Genomic DNA, 12,486 nt, shown 5'->3' with positions numbered 1-12,486 from the left:
GACTGCTGTAACGTCTCTCTTACATGATCTTTTCCTTGCCTTTTGGGAATCAGGTCTGGAGTTAACCAGTGGCGTGATCAGCTGACACCTCGGCAGCTGCTGCTTAGATTTTGTGAGCGGAGAAACCTCCCAAAACCCGTGTACCAAGACGACGTGGTCCACTTCAGAGGACTCCAGTACACCACTGCAGACCTCGGTGAGAGATGTAGAACTAAAACATGCAGATAAATCCACAAACCAAGCTCACAGGGTCAGAAATGGGAGGGTTTCTCCACCAGCTTTCCTCTGTCTTCCTCCTCACTGATGTAGGGGGGACAGCAGAGGGGGAGAAAAGGAGGATAGAGAGGGGAATTAAGCTTAAAGACCACCTGAAAATCTCAGCAGTGAGATAACTATTAAAGCTCCATTTCAAACTCACTCTGAACCCGCACATGTTCCATGGATAAAGGTCACGGTTGTCATTTTTAGTGATCTATGCATTCGTGTGTCTCTGTATGTGTGTAAAAGCCAACGTCAACATCGTGGTCTTCTCCTCGCTCAGCCCAGAGCTCCTCTGCCTTCTCTTTCCACAGTTACCGTAGTTAACGTGCGTCAGCCTGCTGTCCATCAAACGCTGTTGCTAATTTGTTGAGAGGTCGAGCTCCCTGTCCTCCGACTACCTCTGAGTTTTTTTACTCTTCTTTTCTGCCTGTTTATTCTTTCAGTTTTTCCTTCTTTGAGTGTTTTCTGTTTTCTTTCCTTTTAACCGATTTTCTACCCCCCCTTGAACTCCCCTTTCTCGCTCTTTCCTTCATCACTTCTCAATAAAGGTTTTTTGTGTCTTTTTCTTGAAAATGCAATGTCTTTGGAACACTTTGAGGCAATTTTTTCCTGCAATATTGCGATTGCGATTTGAAATGTGATTATTTAGGTTCCTCAGTTTTTCCTGTTGTTTAACAAACATGAGCAAGAAATCATTCTATATTATCCATATCACCCATTTCTTCACGTTTCACCCATTTAAGGTACCTTTTGCCATTGAATACCATGGTTTTTCATACTTTTTGCCCATTTTTGCCACTTTTATCCCATTTTTTCCTATTAGGGCTATCTTTTGCCATGTAATACCACTTTTTCCCTACTTTTTGGCCCATTTTGACACTTTTTTGCAAATTCTTACCCATTTTTTGCCACTGTTATCCCATTTTTGCCCCTTTTCACCCTATTTTCTCTGCATTTTCACCCATTTAAGCTACTTATTGTCATAAAATACCACTTTTTCCTAGTTTTTGCCAATTTTAACCAATCTTGACCGCTTTTTGCCCATTTTAGTCACTTTTTACTCACTTTTTTTCACAGTTTTGCCACTTTTGGACAATTTTATGCCTACTGTAACTCATTTTTTTGTCACTTCTCAACCATTTTTGCCACTGTCTGACCTTTTATCCCACTTTTACTTCCCATTTTTGCCCCGTTTTATCCATTTTTGTTGCTTTTGACCATTTTTGCCACCTCTAACTTATTGTTATTGCTACTTCAACCTGTTTTTGCCACTTTTCACCACTTAGATTGTGGCTCTTGCAAAGGTATTTTTCAACATTTTGGCTCTATGGTTGAGGGTTGAGTAACACTAGTATAAAGCACAAAACAAGATTAAAAGATTACATCAAACTGGCATTTTGACACTTTTCTGGTTAAAGAAATATTGCACTGTCTGCGATTTAAAAATTGCGGCATGCCATATTGCGGTTTAATCTAGTTTGCAATTAATTGCCAAGCCCTAAAGAGGAGAGCTGGGAAGCACGCCAGGTGTCTTTGCAAATCGTTTTTGCAAAGACACCTGTTTCTGCAAATCGTTCAGCCCTACTCCTCGTAGGTGCCCAGGATCTGGTGGGCTGGTCTGGATGCGAGGGGTGGCCAGGATTGTGGAAGGTCAGTTGGGAAGATATTTGGAGAGAGGGGGCGTTGGCCTGGAGGATGGTCACAGGAGGCCAGAGCAGTACAGGACCAAGCGGCAACCTCTGGTCCTGAAAATGAAGCCAGTGTGGAAGTGCAAAAAATCGCGAGTGTCCACTTGAGGCAGGCGGCAGGAACACCGGAAGTCACATACACAACACGTGTTAAAAAGCTGTTTTTTTTTTTTTTGGACTAGAAATAAACTGGTTTACAGTCTGGTTAAAAAACCAAACCTGTCTCATTAGCTAATGTCTTCATGTGCTCTCACTGTATGGGGGGTGAATTTTTTTTTGTAATCGTTTCTATAAAATTTAAGAAAAACTCACTGCGCACTGATTGCCACGTCTTATTTCATTGACAGATAGCTCGACAGGCAGACGCTCAACCAGAAGGCTAGCTTTAGTGATACCTTAGCAGACAGGAAGTCCAGCTGAGTGGGCGGGCTCTAGTCTGCTGTTAGGTTGATCAAAAGTTCGGTTGGGACAGCGATTTAAATATGGAAGCCACCACGGATTGGCTTCAGATGCTGTTTTATGTCCGCCTATTGTAATCAAACTGCTGACGTCGCACAGTCTTTATTGAATTCGTCGACACGTTGACGTGCCAAACCTACATATGCGCCATACCTGACCTGACCTGACCTGACCAAGCTTGCAACCACAAAATCTCTAAACCATTTCGATGGACGTCCATCAAACTTTGCACAAATGCTTGTCCTGACTCACTAATGGCCTTTTCAAGATCATATGTGAAAGGTCTGTCAGGTTGCGTAGATTTTTCAAGTCCAGCCACAAATTCTCTATTGGATTGAGGTCTGGGTTTTGACTCAGGCACTCCAGAACATTCCCCTTGTTGTCTTTAAACCATTTCTGTGTAGCTTTTGCTGTATGCTTCGGGTCATTGTCTTGCTTGAAAATAAATCTTCTGCCAAGCCATAGTTCTCTTGCAGACTGAGTAAGATTGCCCTCCAGGATGCTCCGATGCTTTTTTTTTTTTTTTTTAATTAATATCAGCCTCTACTTTGACAAGCCTTCCAGGGCTGGCTGCCAGAAAGCATCCCCACAGCATGATGCTGCCACCATGCTTTACAATGGGGATGGTGTGTGTATGGTGATGTTCAGTGCCTCAGAAATTAGTTTGTGTCCATTCTAGGACTTTTACTTTTCAATACCCTTTTCTTGTGACCGTTCTTTTGTTTTCATGGCTGTCAGAATTCTGAACTCTTTAATTTAACTGGAGCCTGGACCTTCCAGACACAGGTGTTTTATACTACAATCACTGAGACACATTCACTGCTCTCTGGTGATCCCCATTTCACTAACTGTGAGACTTCTACTTTCCTTATTTGCTTTCCACTCTACTTTCCACTCCTCCTCGCCTCTTTCTCATCTCACCTTCTACTGTCTTATTCTCTAGTTTTCTTCCTTCTGTCTTCTTTTTTTTCAACAATTAATTTTCTTTTCCCTCCATCTTTCCGCTCATGGTTTGGGTGACTCTGAGTTTACACTCATAAACTTTTGACATTAGTTTGATATTTGGGTTTTTCTTGGATGAAACAGATTTTCCCCGTTTACTTATGAAGCAGACACCAGTGAGCAGCTTACAGTGTGTGTATATGAATAATGAATAATTCCTGTTTAACCGCTCCCCTCCCAGTCCACCCAGTATTCTGTGTTTCCATTCTCCACTCACTCAGGGAGCTTTAAAAACCATTTAAGAGTCGTCTGACCTTCACTTAAACTTTATGCTCATTTGTTTGTTTTCAGAGGACAAAAATGTGCCCAAACATCACCTCGGTCCCATTAAGGAGCGTCTGTCCCTGCACATCTTGAGGAAAATGGGTTTAGTACCCGAGCACGTCGAGACCAGGACTTTATACAGCCCCCTGCAGCCTGAAATAGAACAGGTAACTTAAACACTATTCACACTAGCAAAAAAACTCCTCATCAGCAAGAATTCCCTCTGACTGCACTTTCTACCCCTGCATTTTTTTCAAGAGTAAAGTTAAAGGTAAATTCCTGCTGTCAAAGACAAGTATGAGGCAGAAAAGTAGGAATTCCATGCTAAAATTCTCCCTAAAAATGTCAGGGTTTCATGTTGAGCTACTTTGTTTAAGCAGATTTTCCTCTGTTTCCGTTCCTGTGTTCTGATTGGCTGTCTGTGCTGTCCATCAGGGGCGTCTGATGATGTGGGTGGACCTGTTCCCCAAGTCCCTTGGACCTCCAGGACCCCCGTTCAACATCACACCACGCAAGGCTAAGAAGTATGTTGAGTGCTAATATGTGAAGTTTGAAGTTCTGAAAGAGCTGGTCGGTCCTTAAGTCATCAATGGAGTGATCAGTTTGTAGGCTAGCCAGTCAAGTATATAGAATACACCATGATGATAAGAAATCTTATTGTTAATCAGTGTGCTACATCCTATTTCAACAGTGCATTAGATGGGATTTTGTGAAAGCGCATTTGGAGTTTGCAAAAAGCCAAGTGAGCTTTCATATGTTTAACACTGAGGAGGCTTCCATCTAGCCACTCTGCCATAAAGCTTAGATCAGTGGAGGGTTGTCCCTCTGGAACTTTGTCCCATCTCCACACAGGATCTCATGAGCTCTGTCACAGTGACCATCAGGTTCTTGGTCATCTCTCTTACTAAGGCCCTTCTCCCCTGATTTCACAGTTTGGCCGATTGACCAGCTCTTGGAAGAGTCCTGGTTGTGCCAAACTTCTTCCATTTGAGAGTGATGGAGGCCACTGTGATCTTGGGGACCATGAACCTTGTAGCCTTCTCCAGATCTGAGCTCTGCTACTTTGTCATTATGGAGTACTGAGTGTAGATTAATGAGAATATATATATTTATATATATATATATATATATATATTTAATTTTTTTTTGGCATCAGGCTGCAACATAGGAAAAACAAACAACTGAAAGGGGTCTGAATTAGGGCTTAACAATTTGCAAAAATAATCTAATAATGATTTTTTTTCCCCCAATATTGCATGTGCGATTCAATAAAAGATTAACCCATTCAAACCTGAGAACACAACTTATAGCCAGAAAAGTACTCATTTTTGGAACTGAAATGTTTATTTCACTTTCTACTGAAATGCCAAAAAAAAAAAAAATCAAAGTTTCCATAAATTTTTTGTATCTCATTTGATACAGTAAGTGTTTTTGGTAGCTGATAATCCAGTTGAGGGCATTTTTATCATTTATCAGATTTATTTTTTTAAATTAGTTTATTGAGCATATTGATTAGATAGAGGTATCATAAAAGTATGTATCAAATATGATACATCAGGCTTTAAGGGGTTAATTTTAGGTTCCTTTTCATATGTATGTAAAACAACCAATATCTCATTCTTACTATAACCAACATTCAGTCAGGAACACTTTCATTTTTTTGCAAAATGGATCTACACAACCCACACATGGTTAGATGCATTAATGATAATGTGTATCAAATACAGTGAAATTATTTCAGAAGCAATTGATCCATAGTAGCATGAATCAGAATATGAGGCTGGGGTGGAGGAGGTGAAGCGTTATGTTATAAAGGAGGAGACTGGAATGGAGGAAGTGAGGCTTTATGCTATAAAGGAGGAGGCTGGGGTGGAGGAGGTTAAGCTTTAAGCCATAAATGAGGAGGCTGGGGTGGAGGAGGTTAAGCTTTAAGCCATAAATGAGGAGGCTGGGGTGGAGGAGGTTAAGCTTTAAGCCATAAATGAGGAGGCTGGGGTGGAGGAGGTTAAGCTTTAAGCCATAAATGAGGAGGCTGGGGTGGAGGAGGTTAAGCTCTAAGCTATAAATGAGAAGGCTGGGGAGGAGGAGGTGAAGCTTTGTGCTATAAAGGGGGAGGCCAGGATGGAGGTTAATCTTTGCCTGCAGGTGCACTGTGGTGCATCGGTATAAATAAAAGAAGGGATGAGTGAGAAGTATGTCATCGCTGTGTTTAGAGAAAGAGCTGTGATTGGCTGTGGGAGCTAGGAGATGATAATAAGAATCAGCTCAGCATATGACTCCCTTGAAGCTAAGCTTCATCAGTATCAGACAGAATGAAATATAGATTAAAACAAAAAACATGTAGTTGATATAATTTTTGCAAATGTAATATCTATTGCTATATTAGCAGGGATTATCATTATCATATCATGACTTGTCAGTGTTTTCATAATATGCAAAAAATTTCCGTTGCATAAAAAATGAATAAATTTAACTGCTATTTTGACACATTTCAAGTTTATAAAACACACACTTCAACTTCTGCAATTTATAAATTGCAGCCGGCCATTGTGTGATTTAATCTAATTTGTGATTAATTGCCCAGCAATCTGAATACTCTCTGAATGCACTGTAATTGTTAAGTAGAATATCTCTGTCCATTAGAAGCATGTTTATGACAAAATGAGGGTGAAAAGCCGTTAAAGAGGCACATCTAGGTTCTTCATTGTTATTGTGGTTCTTGTTCAGGTTCTTCCTGCGGTGTATCATCTGGAACACTAGTGATGTCATCCTCGATGATGTCAGCATCAGTGGCGAGAAAATGAGCGACATCTACGTGAAAGGGTAGGAGCAGGAAGTTCATCACAATCCTGTTTTAATATACTCATTTCATATACTTTAAAAATGATCGCGTCTGTTTTGCTTTAAATTTCTCAGCTGGCTGGAGGGACACGAATACAACAAACTGAAGACGGACGTCCACTATCGCTCTCTGGGAGGAGAGGGGAACTTTAACTACAGATTCCTGTTTCCATTCCACTATTTACCTGCAGAGCAGCTGTGTGTGGTCGACAAGAAGGTAAGACAGCAGGGAGGGAAATATGCATCCACTGGTTAGACAAAAGTTGGCTAAGACTAACTCTAAAAAAGCCAGCCTCTTTAATTGTTAATATGAATTACTAATAAATAACAGTATAGATTCACTCCAAGTGTGGAGAGAATAAAAGGAGGCCTGTGCTGATCTACAGCAGTCAGTAATTAACAAAAATAATGAAGTGACATTTTTACAGGAAAGAGGAGTGAATTAGCTGTTTTTAATTCTCTGAGACATGGAGTGAAGAGCCATAAAACAACATCAGACTGAACAGTGGAATAACAACACGGCTGTCATTTGCTGTTCTTGGCGTCAGAGCGAGCCTCTTTAGTCGGCCACAGTCGGCATGTTTTACGACGGCATTCCCTCCTCGTAGCAGCATCCTCAATCAGCGAGCGGCTGAAAAGACGAGAGGGAGTTTTAAATAAAAATCTCTGCTGGGTGGAGAGATATTCCTCCACAACAGAGCGGCGGCCAGGAGCAGAGTTTATGAAGCCAGAAGACTTTGTGGTTGGTGAAAAGTAAGAATCTTACTTTAATGCAAGCTGCAGTTCTGTGAGTGTCCACTTGAAGCTGGTTCTAAAAGCCAAGTAATCCCCCATTAGGGTTTAGGGTTGGGGGGGCGGAAATAAACACATTTACTGCCTGGTTAACATGTGACTGGTCTAAATAGTCAGTTGCTTTGTTTGTAGAACAGTGAATTTTAACTTTAGTCGTGTATGTGACCTTTAGTGCTTCTCTAGCCAGCACCAATTGGATGCTGAAGGAATGGCAGGTTTCTGCACTTCCATATAAGCTTCATTTTTTTAACCATGGTTGCTGTTTGGGGAGATCGATGTAGATATGCTGCTTGCTAGCATTAGATTTCAAAATTGCCTTTAAGATACAGGTCAGTTACACTATTGAGACTATGTCCATGTTTTATACAGCATAAAGGCAAAGGAGCTGGAAAGAATAAGAGGGAAATGTTCTGTCTTATAGCACTGCCTTCAATTTGCCATTATCTATATTAAAGAAATGATGAAGAGGAGGAGAGACCAGACTGACCAGGACTCTTAGCACATTGGCATAACAGAGGAAGCTGATTGATGTTGTTAGATATTACACAGAGCAGCTACACTCTCTGGCCGGTCTAACAGCGTCACACCCAGACTAGTGTCAGCTGTGCAGTGATAACTTCATGTGCTTGGACAGTGTCTGTGGATAGAGTCAGCTCTGACTCTGACGCTGACACGTCTACGTGCTCTAGCAGACTCACGCCGAGGGTGTAGTGTGTTTACTGTCAGTGGTTGTGTGTTGTTATGAAGTGTGAGAGCATGATGAGGATTTAGACTCCGATGTAGCGAGTCAGCGTGAAGTCATAACAGCCACGGCGCAGACGGGTCGTTTGTCATTCGGGGCTTTTTTCTGCAGGCTTGTTGGGCCAAACTTGACACTTTTGTTGTTGTAACAAGATTTATCGTCAGCTTTTTAATCCAAAAATCTCTGTCAAGTTTTTGAGCAATACAAAGACAAAGATAAAAAAAAAACACCTTAGAGACAGCATCTATTCTACCAAGAATATCTTTTTAGTAGTTTTCATTTTGGTTTCATTTTGGCTATTTGTGTTCATTTCTAGCCAAGTTGTCATCCTTTTTGACAATAATGAGTTTTAGTCTTGTTTTAATTAGGTAAAATGGCTACCTCATGAAAATAACGTCAAAGATTTAGCCTCTACAGTCTGCAAGCTCCTTAGTCAATCATTGTTTTAGTACAAACCCTAGTTGCAAAAAAGTTGTGATATAAGAATAAAAACTGATTACAGTGATTTTTAAATCTTCAGGTTTTCATTGTCCTATTCTCTGCTTCATAATGACCCATCCATTGTTTTTCTTCAGGAAGAGAAAAGGCTGTAAAATGAAAGAAAAATGATGTTATAATGCAAAACCAAAGTCTTTCTCTCCTCAGTTTCCTTATTAAACAGTGATGATCGATTTACAGTGAAGTCCACAGGAGTGACAAAGTGGAAATTAAGGCATCCGCTGCTCCATGTTTGACCTGCAGCTTTCCTGTTTTTGGAAAATCTCAAAAGTCGCCGAGACGTATTGACATTTCCTGCAAATCACGGGGGAACTGTTTGATTCAGGGTGTGAAAAGCTGCTTAAAAAAAAATAAACAACAACATCCAGAGAGTGCGACGGTCAGATAGAAGGGACGAGTGAGAGAATGGAAAAGAGAGAGAGCATTAGCAGAGTGGTGAAACGGGATCAGATAGTGTCTGCCAGGATGGTGAGAGTCCACCAGAGGTGATAATAGCTCTAACACTCACACTGTGCTGCTGGAGGAGATGTGTGTGCGTACAAACAGCTGTAGAGTGGAAGGGAAGCAGAGAGAGGTGTTAAATGTGAGTCCTCAGAGCATTTCTCCAGATTATCTCTCGTCTTTCAAGTGTTATAAAACTCTGATGTCTCAGACTACAGAGTCTGACCCAAAAGACACAAACTCACCTGCTGGTCTGGTTTAATTCAAACAGGTGGTGTTTCACTATCCACCTCATCCTTCCCAGGCTCCATGTGTGTGGGACACAACCCTAAGCTGGCCTGGAAACCCCCCGGCAAGAGTACTGTGATGGTGACATATCATACCCCTTTTCCACCTAAAACATAGTCCCCTGAGGTCTAGATGAAACATCTGTGCTGTGATTGGTCAAATATAGTATGGATCAAGCACCAGACCAGGCAGTTGACCCTGTATAAACCAGCTTTATACGGCCTTCTCAGAACATTCAGTTTTGGTTTAAATTTAAGTCCTTCTTCTTTTCCGTGGGGTGTGCCAAAGGATGGGGCGTTGTAAAGGAGCCTGAGCAGAGCACTTAAGCACTGGTAATGTCTCCAACCCTCTCTGCTTTCACATTCAGAGGCTTTTTGAAACCGTTTCAAAGAAGTTTAGGAAAGGGAGAGGAAGCCAGTGTGTCTTGTAGCTCCACTGCTCTTTCTACTGAAGCTAACTTTTGTTCTTTGTGAGTTTCATTGAGCCTGCTTTGTCTTCTTCTTCGTTGGTTTAATAGAGGTTAGCAAACAGTACAAGCAATTAATGCCGCCTACAGTGGAATGTCAAAACTGCCATGTTGGACGTGTGCTTATGTGCATTGAACCACCCCGACCCCCGGAACAATGACCATTCAAGACAAATAGAAACACCCCGACAAAATATCCCTCAGGGATTGTTTTAATATTACGCACACTCAAGCTGCTAAGCACAAAAAACGAATTTTTTATACGGTAGCTATAAAAAATATTTTACACTAAGATTTTATTCTACTTTTATTGAGATATATTTTTTTAACTACAAGTGACCTAGTTATTGATATTAAATATTCATTAAATTTTAAAGACTTTAACCCTTTGAATACCAGTGTTGCATGATGCCACCATGTGTTTCAATGAAAAAAAAAAATTGAAAAGTTAATTATTTTCAATAAACTAAATTTAAAGTATTTTTTATTGAGATGAATTATTACAGCCTGGGATATGTCAATGATTAGTAGCAACATTGATTTGTATGTGTTGACATTTTTTATGCAATGTCAAATACTCACTCTTAAGCTGCTAAGTGCAAAAAATGAACATTTCATACAGTAGCTATAAAGAATATTATACATTAATATTTTATTATACTTAAGTTGAGCTCTTTTTCACCTACAAATGACCTAGGTATTGATATCAAATATTAATTATTTTTAAAGATTTGAACCCTTTGAATGACATTTTTGTCATAATGCCATGTTTTCAATGTGTCGAATTATTACAGCCTGGGATATGGCAATGATTATCAGCAGCATTGATTTGTACGCATTATTATTTTTTGGATAATGTTTCATGCTTCCACTCAAGCTACTAAGCGCAAAAAATGTAGAAAAACATTATACCATAATATTTTATTGTACTTTCACTGAGCTGATTTTTCTCCCCTATTGATTTCAAGTAACCATTAACTTTGAAAAGTTTGTCACCACCATGTTTTCGATGAAAAACAAAAGAAAAAAGAATTATTTTCAGTATACTACATGCAAAGTACTTCTTTTTTTTTTTTTTTTTTTTTTTTTTTTTTTGTAGAAAAAAGGGGTTGGCGAGTGCTACATGGAGTCCAGGTATCCAACACTGTGTAGTCAGGATCAGGTGCTCTTCAGGAAATGGACAAAAATATAACATTTGCAATAAAGGGAGCAATGACTTGCCTGTTAACTTGTCAATAAAAGTCCATAGGGGAAATGGCAGTCAGAACTGAGAATCCGAGGCACTCTGATGTAGTAAAATCCTTTATTTACGCAGGGATATCAACACGTTTCAACTGTAATGAGTCTTCATCAGGACATGATGAGCAGATAAAAAAATATGTTTAAGTACAAAAAAGGCACCATGGAAATTATATATATAGCATAGTTCTATATATATATATATATATATATATATATATATATATATATATATATATATATATATATATACACATTTTTTTATTGAATTATCAAAGCCTTTTCTGATATGTGTAAATGATTAGCAGCATTATTGATTTTTATGCATTATTATTTTTGGCATGTTTAGCATGTTTTTTCTCCATATTCCAAATATGTTCAAAATGATGCCATCTGGTGGAGACTAGTAAAAATGATCAATTCCAAGACAAAAGCCCAGATTGACACCCAGATATAATAAAATGCATGTATCGTGCTTTAATGGAAGTGAGATAAACAAAAAAAAAAAAAAAAAAAGCAGATTAAATGGGTTTCAATGGTGCATTTTTGGCTCTTAACAGCTTAAGTGTAACTTTTGCTTGTAAACAGTGTATTTTAGAATTTCTGTAGGATCTAAGCTGGAAATAACAAGATCAGGTAAAAATACACAATCTTGTCAAAGTTCATGCCATATAGCTGAACATAGCAAAAATGATTTTTAAAAAATTAAAATGAAAAAAAAAAATGCACAGAACCTCCACAAAGAGATGTATATGTTAAGAAAAAAAACAAAAAAACAAAGAGGCAGTTTTCCCCTTTAAAATATTAGCTTGTGTTGCTGGTCTCTGTGTTTTAGGAGTTGTTTACACTATTACGTGCGGAGGACACTTTTTTGCAAACAGATGACAAAAATATAACACATTACCTTCTTTTGTTTTCTCTTTCTGTTTGCAGGAACATTTCTGGAGTTTGGACAAAGCCGAGACCAAAGTGGCCCCTAAACTCACCATCCAGGTCTGGGACAACGACAAGTTCTCCTTTGACGACTACCTCGGTAAGAAAAATATCTAACTTAGAATGTGCTTTAAAGGATATCTGTGCTTATTTCTATACGCAAAACTCCTACTGGTGTCTGAAGCAGCTTTATCCAAACTTAACTTGTGGACTTTTGTAAACTCTTATGAAGTAGTATTAATGCCTCCAAAGACACTCATAAATTCTTATGACTGGGAGCAGGCGGATAAACAGATTATCACCAGTTAAACCAGTACCACTTGAACCATGACACCGGTTCCATATCAAAAACAAAATAAAAGATAAAAAGTTTACTTTTAAGTCAAATCTTTGGGCTGTGTTTTGCTTTTTCTTGGATTTAAAACCATAAACAAGTAATCAAGTATTTTTGGAGCATTTAAAATGTGGTTTCAATTTTTAAAATAAACTTTATGGTGTTTATTAATCCCGAAAGAGCTCTGAGGTCCAACAGTAGCACCACACCTTGGAAAGTACTGGTCTGAAGCTTGAAA

The 12,486-nt window shown here is 39.2% G+C and overlaps 1 protein-coding gene across 1 annotated transcript in view; it reads left to right on the top strand.

Moving 5' to 3' along the window:
• dysf (dysferlin, limb girdle muscular dystrophy 2B (autosomal recessive)) overlaps positions 1 to 12,486 on the top strand; it is a 135,395-nt gene that overhangs the window by 114,196 nt on the left and 8,713 nt on the right. Inside the window, exons 46-51 of the mRNA XM_041779036.1 lie at positions 54 to 196; positions 3,702 to 3,841; positions 4,110 to 4,198; positions 6,402 to 6,497; positions 6,591 to 6,732; positions 11,915 to 12,014. Of these exons, the coding sequence (XP_041634970.1) occupies positions 54 to 196; positions 3,702 to 3,841; positions 4,110 to 4,198; positions 6,402 to 6,497; positions 6,591 to 6,732; positions 11,915 to 12,014 (710 nt within the window). The remainder of the gene's footprint in view (positions 1 to 53; positions 197 to 3,701; positions 3,842 to 4,109; positions 4,199 to 6,401; positions 6,498 to 6,590; positions 6,733 to 11,914; positions 12,015 to 12,486) is intronic.

This window comes from Cheilinus undulatus, linkage group 22, assembly GCF_018320785.1.
Source record: "Cheilinus undulatus linkage group 22, ASM1832078v1, whole genome shotgun sequence".
Taxonomy (NCBI): domain Eukaryota; kingdom Metazoa; phylum Chordata; class Actinopteri; order Labriformes; family Labridae; genus Cheilinus; species Cheilinus undulatus.
Note: the sequence above shows the minus strand (reverse complement) of the source record. Positions and strands in the feature narration are given on the sequence as shown.